General features: G+C 43.8%; 1 protein-coding gene across 1 annotated transcript in view; it reads left to right on the top strand.

The window, feature by feature from the left end:
• Positions 1-17,832, top strand: part of PLCD3 (phospholipase C delta 3) — an 85,038-nt gene that overhangs the window by 51,553 nt on the left and 15,653 nt on the right. The window contains exons 7-8 of the mRNA XM_044298825.1: positions 13,871-14,015; positions 17,383-17,535. Coding sequence (XP_044154760.1) covers positions 13,871-14,015; positions 17,383-17,535 — 298 coding nt within the window. The remainder of the gene's footprint in view (positions 1-13,870; positions 14,016-17,382; positions 17,536-17,832) is intronic.

Genomic DNA, 17,832 nt, shown 5'->3' with positions numbered 1-17,832 from the left:
AACTCTTTTAGTGAACTCGCCATCACCAGCTCCTCAGGCAGAGAGTTCCATAGTCTCACTGCTCTTACCGTAAAAAATCCTCTTCTGTGTTTGTGTACAAACCTTCTTTCCTCCAGACGCAGAGGATGTCCCCTCGTCACAGTCACAGTCCTGGGGATAAATAGATGATGGGAGAGATCTCTGTACTGACCACTGATATATTTATACTTAGTTATTAGATCTCCCCTCAGTCGTCTTTTTTCTAAAGTGAATAACCCTAATGTTGATAATCTTTCAGGGTACTGTAGTCCCCCCATGCAGGTTATTACTTTAGTTGCCCTCCTCTGGACCTTCTCCAGCTCTGCTATGTCTGCCTTGTTCACAGGAGCCCAGAACTGTACACAGTACTCCATGTGTGGTCTGACTAGCGATTTGTAAAGTGGTAGGACTATGTTCTTTGCCCCTTTTGATGCAACCCATTTTCTTATTGGCCTTGGCAGCAGCTGCCTGACACTGGTTTTTGCAGCTTAGTTTGCTGTTTATTAAAATTCCTAGATCCTTTTCCATGTCAGTGTAACTGAGTGTTTTACAATTTAGTATGTACGGGTGTCTTGCATTATTCCTTCCCATGTGCATAACTTTACATTTGTCAGTGTTAAACCTCATCTGCCACTTCTGTGCCCAAGCCTCCAGTCTATCCAGATCCCTCTGTAGTAGTATACTGTCCTCTTCCGTGTTAATTACTTTACACAGTTTAGTGTCATCTGCAAAAATTGATATTTTACTGTGCAAGCCTTCCACAAGATCATTAATAAATATATTGAAGCGAATAGGGCCCAATACTGACCCCTGAGGCACTCCACTAGTGATAGTGACCCAATCTGAGTGTGTACCAATAATAACCACCCTCTGTTTTCTATCAATGAGCCAGTTACTTACCCACATACAGACATTTTCTCCCAGTCCGAGCATTCTCATTTTATATACTAACCTTTTATGTGGTACAGTGTCAAATGCTTTGGAGAAGTCCAGATACACGACATCCATTGATTCGCCGCTGTCAAGTCTAGAACTTACCTCCTCATAGAAACTGATTAAATTAGTTTGACATGACCGATCCCTCATGAAGCCATGCTGATATGGCGTTATTTGCTTATTTTCATTGAGGTACTCCAAGATAGCATCTCTTAGGAAACCTTCAAACAGTTTACCCATGACAGATGTTAAACTTACCGGCCTATAGTTTCTGGGCTCTGTTTTTGGACCCTTTTTAAATATTGGCACCACATTTGCCATGCGCCAATCCTGTGGGACATTCCCTGTCAGTATAGAGTCCGCAAATATCAGAAATAAGGGTCTGGCTATGACATTACTTAATTCCCTTAGGATACAGGGGTGTATGCCATCCGGTCCTGGCAATTTGTCTATTTTAATCTTTTTAAGACGCCGCTGTACTTCTTCCTGGGTCAGACAGGACACTTTTAATGGGGAATTAACTTTTACATTCTGCATTTCATCTGACAGTTTATTTTCCTCAGTGAATACATTGGAGAAAAAAATATTTAATAGCTTTGCTTTCTCCTCATCGCTCTCTGCGACTCCCCCCTCATTACTCTGTAGAGGGCCTACACCTTTAGATTTATACTTTTTACCATTTATAAAATTGAAGAACATTTTAGGGTTAGTTTTGCGCTCTTTGGCAATGAATCTCTCGGTCTCTATTTTGGCTGCTTTTATTTGTCTTTTACTTTCTCGCTACCCTCCTGTTTTAGTGATTTAAATGTGGTGTTTTTTTGTCATTTATTGTTTTCTTTACAGTTCTATTTATCCACATTTGGTTTCTTCTTGTTCCTTAACCTTTTATTCCCATAAGGTATGTACCTCTCACAATTAGATTTTAGGATGCTTTTAAAAATATCCCATTTTGTGGCTGTATTTTTATTTTTGAGGACTTTGTCCAAGTTAGTTAGACCTATGGTCTTTCTTAGTTGGCTAAATGTAGCTTTTTTGAAGTTTGGTATTTATGTTACTCCCTGAAGAAACACTCTTTTAAATGATAATTGGAAGGTAATTACTTTATGGTCACTATTTCCCAGGTGTCCCCCAACCTGCACGTCTGTTGTTCTGTCAGGCCTATTGGTTAATACTAAGTCCAGTATGGCCGTCCCTCTAGTCGGGTCCTGAACCAGTTGGGAAAGGTAATTGTCTTTGGTTATTGCCAAGAACCTGCTTTCTTTATGAGATATACAAGTTTCAGTTTCCTAGTCTATATCTGGGTAGTTGAAGTCCCATAAATCACTGAAAAAAGGTGCACCACAATAATATGCGACTGACCATACTGGGTAGGCCCTCAAGCTGATGTTAAAAGCTGAGACTTTAGCCAATATAATCCAATCAGGAACATATCGGAGCCCTGCGCACCCCGTCAAGGTGTCTCAGTGTGGCGTGGGTCCTACTGCTAAACTACCTATCGTGTGTGAACACAGTCTGATAGGTGCTAAGGACCGACTCACAGCCAAACTCCTACATACCTCCATAGTAAGATCCCTAATACAATGGGAGGGAGGAGGAGGCTGCGAGCCCCACCTATAACAGGCCATGTGACACAGGCTACCAGGTGCACCAGAATGTTACCAATGACAAGCATGAGCACATTCAATACATGTAAAGAAAAATAACTAAGTGGCCTAAATGGGAGGAAATGCTCAACCCCAAACACTGTAGTGTGTTTATAATCGGGGGAGCAAATGCTCCGCAAGTGATCCGTTGCTAACGGCAATCCCCAGCAAAAATGCATACAATGGAGGAGGCCGGCAGCGGACCACATGCACCATAAAAACATCCTACACAAGATTAAATAATGTGTGGATGAAACGGATCACTTGCGGAGGAATTGCTCCCCCGATTATAAACACGCTACAGTGTTTGAAGTTGAGCATTTCCTCCCATTTAGGCCACTTTACTCCATAATAACGACCTCATTATGATTTGCCGCCTCGTCTATCTCATTTAGTAGTAGATTTTCTGTGGACTCTGGTATATTAGGTGATTTATAATAAACTCCTATTAGTAATTTGATTGTTTTTGCCTCCATGTATTCATGTCCCTCACTTATATATCTTCTCGGACTGTGGGCTTTAGACAGGACTTTACATAAAGGAAGCCCCCTCCCCCTCTCCGGTTTTGGAGATCCTTTCTAAACAGACTGTAACCCTGTATATTAACTTCCCAGTCATAACTATCATCCAGCCATGTCTCAGTTATTCCCACTATGTCATAGTCCTCCTCACACATCACTAATTCCAGTTCCCCAGTTTTATTAGTCAGGCTTCTGGCATTAGTATACATACAATTATGAGGTTTATGTATATTTTTTACCCTACACCTTCCTGTAGTAGCATCCCCAGAGGACAGTTATTTATATGCCAGCATTGCTTCATTCTGTAAAGTTTACAGGACAACTGGAGAACATAATTACAGTGTTGGGTAAATTACCGGCAGGGTCAAAGGCGAAGAGCTCAGAATGTGCTGGACACCACAGAAATGCATGAACCCCTTATTTACCAATTCAGGCCCAAAAATTACACGTGTTCTGCTTTATAAAAGCTACTGTCGGCAACAGCGCAATTCCCTGTAAAGGGAACCTGTCATCAAAATTTACCTATAGAGTTATTTATATGTTATTTATATGTTCCTACTGTTCATGCTCCCATCATCTATAAAAAATTTTTTTACACTCAACAGTAGTGGGTTTATGTCATAATTCAATTTTGTAAATGTACCTGATCATCATCACCAGGTAGCTCATGGAGTCATTGGGGTGTTATGTTGGATGAGGAGAGTCACCCAGAACCCCCCCCCCCCCATCTTACTGTCACAGACCTGGTCGTGCAAAGACCTCCTTGCGTTACGGTCATCCTGACATGCGAATGCGCCAGGACCAATGTCAGCTCATCACTGTGACAGAGGAGCATCTGGAGCCACATGACTGTGGACAATAGTGAACACTTGAAGCCAAGGTGTATACACCTCATTGTGCATGTCATGATTGCAGTAGCGGAAGGAGGTCTTCTGTGCCTGTGCGCTATTTCTCACAGCCAGGCACCAACGTCAGGAAGGTGTGGGCTTTAAGAGGGAGAGTGGAGGTCTGTGAGAGCAAGATTTGCGGAAGAGCAGGGGGAGGTGACTCTTGACTTGTCTCATTCAGCGCAACGCCCCAATGACTCCATGAGCTACCTGGTGATGACGTCAGGTACATTTTCAAAGTTTATTTTTTTACATAAACACACTAGTTTTGAGCGTAAACAAAAACATTTTTATAAATGAAGGGAGCATGAACAGTAGGAACTTGTAAATAGCTCTATAGGTCAATTCTGATGACAGGTTCCATTTAAAGAAAATTTGCAACCATATTCTGCAAAGTATAAATGAGGGAGTGCCCACAAGGGTAGTAACCTAGCTTTTCTGGTCTTAAGATTTCCAAATCTACCTATCCATGCAGTAATACATGCACCTTTCCTGTTTCTTAACGTGACTAGACAGATTTGCTGTCAAAAACTCTAGAAAAGCTGTGTGATGGCATCATTTTGATTATATTGGATACCACCCTGTGCTAAATGCCTTAGCTTTTTGAACATATACTGTACATATGTGAATTATTATACTGTATGTGACATGTTCTGTTCTATAGAGGCAAGCTTGTCTCTGTTGGTCTGCACAGGTCTATGTTGGGTTCCAGGATAGATACTTGGCAGAAATGAAGGGATGGGCAGCAGTGGTATAATCCAGGGGAATGTTTCCCAGGAGCACAGATGTGTATGCACATGTACCCAGACTATGGATGTATACCTAGCACTTGATGGCTCTTCCCTCGAAGACATGTCACTAGAAACGTAGAAGACAGACAGAAGAAAAAGACCACAAGGTCCATCTAGTCTGCCCTTATAGTATCACTTATTTTATTATAGACACATGCAGTGGCTTACATAGAGAAGTAACGGCCCCATAGCAAGGATCAAACCAGCCCCCCCCCCCCCCCCCCCCCACACAGGACAGAAGGGTTTCTGCCTAAACCCTTTTCAGTGACCCTTGGGCCATTTATTCCACTGCCTCATTTGCTAAAAGTTGTTACTTTAGAGGGTAGAGTACTGACCAAGTTTTCAACCCCAGTAGAAGAGGAGATGGTCCCAACTGGGCCCCCTCTTGCCCTGGGCCCCATAGCAGTCGCATGGTCTGCTGCTATGGTAGTTACGCCCCTGGACACATGTTTAACCCAAACATTACATTCTCTGACTGTTGATTTGCCAACCACTTCTGCTGGGAGTTTGTTCAAAGCTTGAACTACTCTTTTTTGACATGTAACCCCCAACTAATTCTAGACTGTGCCCCTTCTTTTTGCATATTTATTTATTTTTTCAATAAAAAAAACATTTCCCTCCTGAACCTTATTTATGCCATTAACATACCGTATTTTTCAGACTACAAGACCCCCCCCCCCCCCAAAAAAAAAAAAAAATGGGGGGGAAAGTGGCAGTGTGTTTTATAGCATGAATGCTAATCACTGCGCGGTGAGCAGTGAGGGAAGCACAGCACTGGCTCTACTTACCCTCCCTGGTCATATTCCGGGCCCTGCTCTGCACTCTGTCCTGGCTGCGTATGGCTGCGTACAGCGTCAGGACGTAGTGTCCATTGGCGCGCACTATGAACTCAAGCTGTGCTACATCAGCTCACAGTGAAGTGTTGGCTGGAAGAAGACCAGGGAGGGTGAGTGGACCTGCAGAGTGGCAGCACCGTCCAGAGCAGGAGAGGTAAGTTTATTTATTTAAAGAGGACCTTTCCTGCCGCCCGTTTTGCGGACAAGAATAGGCATTTCTATAATGGGCCTCCTGTTCCGTTCCGCAAATTGCGGAAGGCACACAGGCGGCATCCGTTTTTTGCAGATCCTCAATTTGCGGACGGCAAAAAACAGCATGGTCGCGTGAATGAGCCCTAAGAGGGAGATTTATCAAATTGGTGTAAAGTAGAACTGGCCTAGTTGCCCATAGCAACCAATCAGATGTCAACTTTCATTTTCCAAAGGACCTGTGAAAATAGTGGAATCTGATAGGTTGCCATGGGCAACTAAGCCAATTCTACATTACACCAGTTTCATAAATCTCCTGTATTGGACCCCCACTGATCAGATACTGATGACCTATCCTGAGGATAGGTCATCAGTTTAAAAGTCTTGGAAAACCCCTTTAATTGCCTGTGCTGTCTGTCCACATATATGTTACCACAAGGACACTTCAGCCAATAAATTACATTGCAGGTGGCAAAATATTTAACAGGTATCTCCCATTGTAGAGTGCCAGACGACTTCTCCTTTTATTACAATTACTGCAACCTTCTTGTATCCTCTCTCCTTTTTAAAGGGCATCTGTCAGCAGATTTGTACCGATGAAACTGGCTGACCTGTTACATGTGCGCTTGGCAGCTGAGGGCATCTGTGTTGGTTCCATGTTCATATGTGTCTGCATTGCTATAAAAAATTATGTTTTAATATATGCAAATGAGCCTCTAGGAGCAATGGGGGGGGGGGGGGGGGTTCTGTTACACCTAGAGCCTCTGCTCCCTCTGCAACTGCCGCGCCCTCTCCACTTTGACAGGGCCCGTCAGTGAAAACATCATAATGCCTGGGCCCGGTGGAGAGGGAGCAGTAGTTGCAGAGAGAGCAGAGCCTCTAGGAGCCCGGGCAATTTGCGGGCACATATAAACATGAGACCAACACAGATGCCTTCAGCTGCCAAGCACATATGCAACAGGTTAGCAAGTTTCATAGGTAAAAATCTGCCGAAGATGCCCTTTAACCACCTCCGGACCGCCTAACGCAGATGTGCGGTCCGGAGGTGGCACCGCTGCGCAGAGTCACGCATATACGCGTCATCTCGCGAGACACGAGATGACGCGAATATGCGCCCGCGCATGCGCAGTTCGCGCCGGCATTTCGCACAGGAGTATTTCGTCAGCAACCTGCCAGCCGCGATCATTGGCTGGCAGGTTGCTGATTTTTAAAAAATCCAATCAGAGAGCCGAATAACAGATCATATTTGTAAATATGATCTGTTATATGGCTGCCTGCTCCTCTGCTGGTTCTTTTCGTCGGTTGGATCCAGCAGAGGAGCAGGCTTCACAGTGAGTACACCAAACACTACACTATAGCCCCTGATCACCCCCCTGAACCCCAATTAACCCTTTGATCACCCCTTTGATTGCCCCTGTCAATCACAAGTGAAAAGAAAAAAGTGATCAGTGCAAACTGTCACTTTTTTTTTTCCACTGGTATTGACCGTTAGGTTTCAGTATAGTTTAGGCCCCTTGGTTAGGTAGTTTAGGGATCGGTTAGCGTATCGCTAATCAGCATTTGTACTTTTATAGTATCTGGAAGTGATCAAAACTGATCACGGTCAGATCTTTAATTGTACTAGTGTCACTTTAGTTCTCCCTCCACCCAAAACGCAGTGTTTGCCCGATCAGGCCTGATCGCTCGCCCACACGTGCGTTCGCCCACACCCGCCCCACCGCAGTGACAAAAAAAAAAATTTTTTTTGATCGCTGCACATTCAATTTACACGCACTGCGGCGATAAAAAAATCTGTTTTGATATTTTTTATCAACCGCAGCGGCCTCCGGTACTTCGCTAGGCTCCCCTTTGTAAGACAGGCTTGCTTTTTTTTCTTGGGTAGTCTCAGGGAATACCCCTAAATTTAGTTGCCCACATGTCTAACAGGGGGTATTCCTCTGAAGAGGCCTACAGGCTTCTGACCCAGTCGGATGAGGAGTGGGAACCCTCATCTGATGAATCCAGTGGGTCAGAATACGAACCTGTAGAAAGCAGTGGCTCTCTGACCCAAAGTTCGGACGAGGAGGCTGAGGTCCCTGATAGAACCAGGCGTACCCGGCCCCGTGTCGCTAGACCGCAGGTTGCGCAGGATCCGCTTCAAGAGCAGCAGAGTGGGGCTGGTGCTGTCGGATTACGTGGTGAGGCATACACCAGCAGCCCAGCCCTTCCTGGACCTAGTACCAGCACTGCCGTACAACCTGGTGAAGTAGCGAGCACCAGAAGGGCAGTTGAAGCTGGTACGGTGGCACGTGCAGTAGTGACCCCGTCGCAGCCACCGCAAAGACGTGCCCGTAGAGCCCCTAGAATCCCAGAGGTGCTGGCAAACCCTGATTGGCAGTCCCCAACTTCAGCCGCACCTGTAGTTTTCCCTTTCACCGCCCAGTCTGGAGTTCGGGTTGAGACAGCTCAGATCGGTTCGGCCCTGGGATTTTTTGAGCTGTTCTTGACTGCGGAGCTCTTAGACTTAGTTGTGGCCGAAACAAACAGGTATGCCACACAATTTATCACCGCTAACCCGGGAAGCTTTTATGCCCAGCCTTTCCGGTGGAAACCAGTCCAAGTTTCCGAAATTAAAACTTTTCTGGGCCTCCTCCTCAACATGGGCCTGACAAAAAAGCATGAATTGCGGTCATATTGGTCCACGAACCCGATTCATCACATGCCCATGTTCTCTGCTGCCATGTCCAGGACACGATTTGAGGTCATCCTGCGTTTCCTGCACTTTAGTGACAACACCGCCTCCCGTCCCAGGGGCCACCCTGCTTTTGACCGGCTCCACAAAATTCGGCCCCTCATAGACCATTTCAACCTGAAATTTGCAGATATTTATACCCCAGAGCAAAACATCTGCATAGACGAGTCCCTAATACATTTTACCGGGCGCCTTGGCTTCAAACAATACATCCCAAGCAAGCGCGCCCGGTATGGGGTCAAATTGTATAAGCTCTGTGAAAGGGCCACAGGCTATACCCACAAATTTCGTGTCTATGAGGGAAAAGATCAGACCCTGGAGCCGGTCGGTTGCCCTGACTACCTGGGGAGCAGTGGGAAGACAGTTTGGGACTTGGTGTCACCCTTATTCGGCAAGGGGTACCATCTTTATGTGGACAATTTTTACACAAGTGTGGCCCTCTTTAGGCATTTGTTTCTAGAATGGATTGGCGCCTGTGGTACCGCACGAACTAGTCGCGCGGGCTTCCCCCAACGGCTCGTTAGCACCCGTCTTGCAAGGGGGCAGAGGGCCGCACTGTGTAACGAAGAACTGCTCGCGGTGAAATGGAGAGACAAGCGTGACGTTTACATGCTCTCCTCCATTCACGCAGACATGACAATACAAATTGAGCGAGCAACCCGTGTCATTGAAAAGCCCCTCTCAGTCCACGACTATAACCTCCACATGGGAGGGGTGGACTTCAATGACCAGATGTTGTCTCCGTATTTAGTTTCCCGCAGAACCAGACGCTGGTATAAGAAGGTGTCTGTATATTTAATTAAATTGGCTCTGTACAATAGTTTTGTTCTCTACAGTAAGGCTGGGAGAACTGGATCCTTCCTCAAATTTCAGGAAGAGATCATCGAGAACCTCCTGTACCCAGGAGGTTCCGTGGCCCCATCCACCAGTGTAGTTAGCCGTCTACACGAGCGACATTTCCCCAATGTCGTTCCTGGTACCTCAACCCAACCGTCACCCCGAAAAAGATGTCGTGTCTGTAGCAGGAGTGGAATAAGGCGTGACACACGCTATTTCTGTCCTGACTGTCCTGACCACCCTGCCCTATGCTTTGGAGAGTGTTTCCGGAAGTACCACTCACAGGTACACTATTAGCATAGGGATCATCTCACCAGGATAGGCACACAGGGCTATTAGGGCCCATTCACTCACTGCTGCTGCAAACGTCTCCTTTCACATGGGACAAAGTGCATAACGCACTTCGCCACATCTTTGGGCGATTTGCGCTTTGCACATTGACCCATGGGGAAGGAGAGGTTTGTTCTATAAAGGTATAAAAAATAAAAAAAAACACACCAGTAAGCAAACACGTTAATGTTCAGTTCAAAAAGTTAAAGTTACATGTTCTGTTGCAAAGTTAATAAAATTATTGCGTTGCGGCCTGGTTTTTTCTTTTATTTTTTTTTGTCTTTTTACCTTCCAGGTGGACCAACCGATCGACTAGCTGCAGCACCGATGTGCATTCTGACAGAAGCATTGCGCTGCTGTCAGATTACACGCAAGTCGGTGTATGCGGCGCTGCAAGACAGGATTTTCTCCTCTGCAGTGACAGATACGTTTGTCGAGGCATACGAGCTGAGGAGGAGGCGGCGTTCCTATGCTTTGGCAAACACTTTGTATATATATAAAAAATAAATAAAAAAATCCCGGCAATGATTTATTCATCCACATCGATTGATGCGAATGGAGAAATCTGGTTTGCCAGGGCATACGAGCTAAGTGGGTATGGATGTAGGGCGGAGCTCCTATGTCCTGGCAGACGCCTTTCCCCTCCATTTTTTTTTTTTGGGCAGAGATTTTTTCATCCACATTGATCAATGCGAATGAAGAAATCTGTGCCTTTCATTTTTTTCTTTCAGCCCAGAGGCTGAACGGAAAAAAAAATCTCATTACCTGTATGCTCAATATAAGGAGAATAGCAGAAACTCCTAATGCTGGCCATACATGTAATGATTGCAAAGTTAATAAAATGTTGCAAAGTTAATAAAATTATTGCGTTGCGGCCTGGTTTTTTCTTTTTTTTTTGTCTTTTTACCTTTCAGGTGGACCAACCGATCGACTAGCTGCAGCACCGATGTGCATTCTGACAGAAGCATTGCGCTGCTGTCAGATTACACAAAAGTCGGTGTATGCGGCGCTGCAAGACGGGATTTTCTCCTCTGCAGTGACAGATACGTTTGTCGAGGCATACGAGCTGAGGAGGAGGCGGCGTTCCTATGCTTTGGCAAACACTTTGTATATATATAAAAAAAAAAAATCCCGGCAATGATTTATTCATCCACATCGATTGATGCGAATGGAGAAATCTGGTTTGCCAGGGCATACGAGCTAAGTGGGTATGGATGTAGGGCGGAGCTCCTATGTCCTGGCAGACGCCTTTCCCCTCCATTTTTTTTTTTTGGCAGAGATTTTTTCATCCACATTGATCAATGCGAATGAAGAAATCTGTGCCTTTCATTTTTTTCTTTCAGCCCAGAGGCTGAACGGAAAAAAAAATCTCATTACCTGTATGCTCAATATAAGGAGAATAGCAGAAACTCCTAATGCTGGCCATACATGTAATGATTGCGGAGACCCTCAAATGCCAGGGCAGTACAAACACCCCACAACTGACCCCATTTTGGAAAGAAGACACCCCAAGGTATTTGCTGAGGGGCATATTGAGTCCATGAAAGATTGAAATTTTTGTCCTAAGTTAGCGGAAAGTGAGACTTTGTGAGAAAAAACAAAAAAAAAATCAATTTCCGCTAACTTTTGCGAAAAAAAAATAAAATTCTATGAACTTGCCAGGCCCCTCATTGGATACCTTGGGGTGTCTTCTTTCCAAAGTGGGGTCACATGTGGGGTATTTATACTGCCCTGGCTTTTTAGGGGCCCTAAAGCGTGAGAAGAAGTCTGGGATCCAAATGTCTAAAAATGCCCTCCTAAAAGGAATTTGGGCACCTTTGCGCATCTAGGCTGCAAAAAAGTGTGACACATCTGGTATCGCCGTACTCAGGAGAAGTTGGGGAATGTGTTTTGGGGTGTCATTTTACATATACCCATGCTGGGTGAGATAAATATCTTGGTCAAATGCCAACTTTGTATAAAAAAATGGGAAAAGTTGTCTTTTGCCAAGATATTTCTCTCACCCAGCATGGGTATATGTAAAATGGCACCCCAAAACACATTCCCCAACTTCTCCTGAGTACGGCGATACCAGATGTGTGACACTTTTTTGCTGCCAAGGTGGGCAAAGGGGCATATATTCCAAAGTGCACCTTTCAGATTTTGCAGGCCATTTTTTTACACATTTTGATTGCAAAGTACTTCTCACACATATAGGCCCCTAAATTGCCAGGGCAGTATAACTACCCCACAAATGACCCCATTTTGGAAAGAAGACACCCCAAGGTATTCCGTGAGGGGCATGGCGAGTTCCTAGAATTTTTTATTTTTTGTCGCAAGTTAGTGGAATATGAGACTTTGTAAGGAAAAGAGAAAAAAAAGAAAATCATCATTTTCCGCTAACTTGTGACAAAAAAAATAAAATTCTAGGAACTCGCAGTGCCCCTCACGGAATACCTTGGGGTGTCTTCTTTCCAAAATGGGGTCACTTGTGGCGTAGTTATACTGCCCTGGCAATTTAGGGGCCCATATGTGTGAGAAGTACCTTGCAATCAAAATGTGTAAAAAATGGCCTGCGAAACCCGAAAGGTGCACTTTGGAATATGTGCCCCTTTGCCCACCTTGGCAGCAAAAAAGTGTGACACATCTGGTATCGCCGTACTCAGGAGAAGTTGGGGAATGTGTTTTGGGGTGTCATTTTACATATACCTATGCTGGATGAGAAAAATATCTTGGTCAAATGCCAACTTTGTATAAAAAAAATGGGAAAAGTTGTCTTTTGCCAAGATATTTTTCTCACCCAGCATGGGTATATGTAAAATGACACCCCAAAACACATTCCCCAACTTCTCCTGAGTACGGCGATACCAGATGTGTGACACTTTTTTGCTGCCAAGGTGGGCAAAGGGGCACATATTCCAAAGTGCACCTTTCGGATTTCACCGGTCATTTTTTACACATTTTGATTGCAAAGTTCTTCTCACACATTTGGACCTCTAAATTGCCAGGGCAGTATAACTACCCCACAAGTGACCCCATTTTGGAAAGAAGACACCCCAAGGTATTCTGTGAGGGGCATGGTGAGTTCCTAGAATTTTTTATTTTTTGTCGCAAGTTAGTGGAATATGAGACTTTGTAAGAAAAAAATAGAAAAAATAAATCATCATCATTTTCCGCTAACTTGTGACAAAAAATAAAAAGTTCTATGAACTCACTATGCCCATCAGCGAATACCTTAGGGTGTCTACTTTCCGAAATGGGGTCATTTGTGGGGTTTTTCTACTGTTTGGGCATTGTAGAACCTCAGGAAACATGACAGGTGCTCAGAAAATCAGAGCTGTTTCAAAAAGCGGAAATTCACATTTTTGTACCATAGTTTGTAAACGCTATAACTTTTACCCAAACCATTTTTTTTTTTTTACCCAAACATTTTTTTTTTATCAAAGACATGTAGAACAATAAATTTGGCGAAAAATTTAAATATGGATGTCGTTTTTTTTGCAAAATTTTACAGCTGAAAGTGAAAAATGTCATTTTTTTGCAAAAAAATCGTTACATTTTGATTAATAACAAAAAAAGTAAAAATGTCAGCAGCAATAAAATACCACCAAATGAAAGCTCCATTAGTGAGAAGAAAAGGAGGTTAAATTCATTTGGGTGGTAAGTTGCATGACCGAGCGATAAACGGTGAAAGTAGTGTAGTGCCGAAGTGTAAAAAGTGGCCTGGTCATTAAGGGTGTTTCAGCTAGCGGGGCTGAAGTGGTTAAACAAACCTCCTCATCAGAACTAGAAATCCTCCTAGCTAGTGTGAACTGACCCCTAGGAATACTCTGAAACACATGGGGGGCATGATGACTTGAATGCAATAACAGATTACAATGTGGTCTCCATACCCAATTCGGTAAGTGTCAATTCCACATCCAGAAAATGTATCCTTCGGGACTTTTACTGATGTCATGACCATGGCTTTCAGTGGCTAAGAACTTAGCAAAAGTAGAATGAGACATGTAGTAACTGATAATACAAAAGTTCATGTGAAAATGATGAAATGTTTCAGTCTTGAGATGTTGTGCAGTGGTGACTGTCTGGAGAGCATTTTGAGGGAACACATGGACCTCAACATTGTGCTTGTAGTTATTGTTATTTAAGTCTATTGCCTTCTTCCTCTGTAGGGCGTTCATGGAGGGCTGCCGTTGTGTCGAGCTAGACTGCTGGGAAGGGACGGGAGGAGAACCTGTGATTTACCATGGCCACACTCTGACCTCCAAGATACTGTTTAAGGATGTCGTCTCAACTATAAAGCACTATGCATTCAAAGTAAGTCTCCTGCAAGTATAGACTGTTCCCAGGGAGAGTGGGATCTATGACCGGAATAGTGATTAAAAGGGAAAATTTAAGGCAGAGTCCAGACCACTATCCTCAAAGGTAATATTTTATTAAAACGCTAAAATAAATCCATGTAAGACACGTTTTCGGGTGGTCCGTCCCCTCCATCAGATATCTGCCCTACAAATCTGTCATACATGGATTTGTTTTAAAGTTTTAATAAAATACCTTTGCGGACAGCACTCTGTACCCTGCCTTCATTTCTCCCTTTTGATCACTCAGACTCTGATTTAGCACTGCCATAATTTTTACATGGGAGACACAACTTGTTAATAGTGACAGATTGTTCTGATTTAGAAGGTGTGAGGTATCACTCTTGCCAGAGATCTCAAGCTTGAAGATATAGCAGTCATTGGTTTATTGCCTACAATGATGCTGTTATGTACCTAGATGTGCAGGCTGTGTCTGGATTCTGGCCTCCATAACACTGTCCATAAGCTCTGCTTTTTGATTCCTTGAGAAATTATTTGTTTTACTGACTTATATAGCACTGACATATTCCTCAGGGCTTTATAGACGGTATCACCTCTTGCTGTCCCCAATGGTCAATCAGTATGTCATTAGAGTGTTGGAGTAAAACCAGAGTCAACTCACGCAAACACAGGGAGAACATACAAAATCCACACAGATGTTGTCCTCGGTCAGATTTGAACCTAGGACACCAGTGCTAACCACTGAGCCACAGTGCTGTAGTTCCCTAACACATGGAGTGCGTCTGGTATTGCAACTCAGCTCTATACAATTAAATGAGTTGTGCAACAATACCAGACCCAGACCCTAAACATGCAGGTTCAAGGGAAGACTGGGAAGTTAAAGTGGCCCTGGAAAAAAAAATTAAGTGGCCCCAAGCTGTAGGCGGGTCCAAATTGACGGAAGACAATATAAGTAGGTGTTGTCAGGAATATCATGTTGCGGCACAATATACCGTAGCAGCAGAGCCAAGTACCACATTGCAGCACAATACACGGCACCAGCAGAACTAAATAAGACAGTGCAGCACAAAATGTATCTCCCCAGAAATTGCCCCCTGTGGTGGCCAGTGTCCTCCTACTCCAGTTGCCTCAGGATGGTAATAAAGGTAAATTCGGGAGTCAAGAGGGCAACTAATAATTAATTGTGGGACCATTACTTCTCTGATTGGTGGCTGTGGGGAGGGCTCAGGCAGCCCCCTGGGCATCAGCCCATCGGGAAGTTTCCCTGTAGGTTCTATGGCCAGTCCATAAACACACAGGTTTCATATTTTTGCTCTGATCCCACAGGGGAAGCAAGCAAGGAAGCAGCTGGAGGGCCATTACTGTCCTATTGCTGTTTTTAAGCATTGAAAACAATTTGATATATCACATCAGATGGACATGTTATGTGAATAGATTCAGTAATATAGAGTTATGTAGTAGAATGATTTACTGCTGACAAGACATTGTGTAATATATTAGTTATGCCGCCTCACAACAATATAATCTCGTCACTAATACTTATCCAGTTATACTAGTTTGTCTCTGTTTACATCTCTTTATGTGAACACGTTCAGCTTAAGTGCTAGGAGAGGTCCTGGGGCATACAATGAATTTAGCCACATACCCCCATTTACAGCCAGTGGATGACATATGGCACTGTATGTCTATATATTTGCATAGGTCCGAGTCTTTTTATGGAGGTATATGTCGAGGACTACTCCTGCAACGTGCCACCCCCAGGGCCAATCGTGTCCCAGGTCTATAGGAATGCCAAGTGGTGTGGTGTAGCCTCAATAGTTTCTCTGAGTGTCACGGTGCTCCTACCTGGATACCGTCTCTCCCCAGGGTTAGGCTCTGAAACAATAAAGGGGAGAGTAATGGTGGAGGTAGAGAAATAGTAGAGTCCAGACTTTTATAAAGTTCAATAGCTTTAGGGCTCATGCACACAACCGTATTTATTTTGCCGTCCGCAAAACACGAATCCGCTAAATAAAACGGATGACATCTGTGTGACATCCGTATTGCATCAGGTTTTTTTGCCGATTCATTGTAACAATGTCTGTGCTTGTCCGCAAAACAGCCAAGAATAGGACATGCTCTATTTTTTTGCGGAACGGACATGTGGAAGTAAGGAAACGGAATGCACACGGAGTCATTTCTGTTTTTTTGCGGACCCATTGAAGTGAATGGTTCTGTATATGGATCAGGAAAAAAACTGAAAGAAAACAGAAGGAAAATACGTTTGTGTGCATGAGCCCTAACTTGAATCAATTTGCATCCAGACAACATGCAGTCTTTCTCTTGGTTCCAGAAGGTTTTGGCATAAACTGGCAGGCAAACGTAAATATTCTGCTTTATCTCCCTGCTGTGCTAAACTCGACTTTAGTCTGGGTCATTGGACTTAAGGGCTGTTCTGGTATCTTTGGATTTGGGTGCCTTTGGCTGTTGACCCCCTCGCAACACTCCATCGGTTAATCTATAAGGAGTGTGGGCGATTCTCATCTCCTTTCAACTCTAGACTAGACCAAAAACTGACTGAAAACTTCCTTCAGCCACTCCCTCGGTAGGAAACGGCACTGGCCCACTTCTGCCCAAAAGGGGAAGAATGAAATAGTAAGTTCCATTCTATCTAAAGATTTCTCTACCATATACGCTGCTGGTGAACCAGGCATATAACATGTAATACAACAAATAACAGTTACATAGCAGACAAATGAATGCACAGCGTAAGAGGACCTGGAATAAATACCCAGATGACATTATGGTTAGTCCATTAGAGACAGTAGCAGGGTGTAGGAATGGTAATACCACTCTGAGGTATTACACTCCCAACACATACCTTGACATACATTATGTCCTTTTCTTTAATTGCTAGGTGAATATAACCGTCAGGTAAAATAGTGGTAATCAATCTAATATTTGGCTGAGGCAGAGCCTCTTTAATATCAAGCCAGTCCTCTCAGGAAGCAAGCTCCAGATTGAGTTCTGTTCTCTTTAGTGGCAGGTTCATTTTCCTTATATTTAGTAGCTCATTGAAGTCAATGAGAAACACTGAGGACAGTGATTGGCTGCAGTGGTCATGTGCCGTATAACAGTATGACGCCGCTGGAGTTTGTAAATAAGAAGCACCACAAGGATCGGACTAGTGAGTATAACATGGCTTTTTATTTTAGGCTATTGGAGGGCTTGTCCGAAATTTTTAATCATCTCGGACAACCCCTTTAATGGAAATTAATCGATCTGTGTAAAGAACTGCTGGGGATCCAACAATCACAAAACTGATGATACTTTAGTCCTGGTTCAGTATGTGTATTTTTAATTGTTGTACATGTTCTTTATGACAGTACTCACCGTATCCCGTCATCTTATCCATTGAGAATCACTGTGGGTTGGAACAGCAAGTGACAATGGCCTATCACTTAAGGACCATCCTCGGAGACATGTTACTAACAGAACTAATAAAAAATGCTGATCCATCTAAACTGCCATCCCCAGAGGTGAGATAAGAGAAACATTGAATTGGTACATTGTGTCACCTAACAGATTTTTAGAGTCAGTTAAGAATTATTAGTGTTGTGTACAGTCCATTTTTTTCCCATATTTTGGAAGTTACTCCTTCCATACAGTCATCATTGACTGGAAAACCATGGTCATTTTGAAGTGTGAATACCAGTGACCACACTAGTGACAAGCCTATGGACTGACTATGTACCAGTGACCTCTCGAAGGGCATGTTCAGCTGGAAAAATCAGCTACTGTAAAACAAAATGAGCTGAGCCTTGGATTTCTGCCGA

Source organism: Bufo gargarizans, chromosome 6, assembly GCF_014858855.1.
Source record: "Bufo gargarizans isolate SCDJY-AF-19 chromosome 6, ASM1485885v1, whole genome shotgun sequence".
Lineage (NCBI taxonomy): Eukaryota > Metazoa > Chordata > Amphibia > Anura > Bufonidae > Bufo > Bufo gargarizans.
This window is presented reverse-complemented; position numbering and strand designations above follow the sequence as displayed.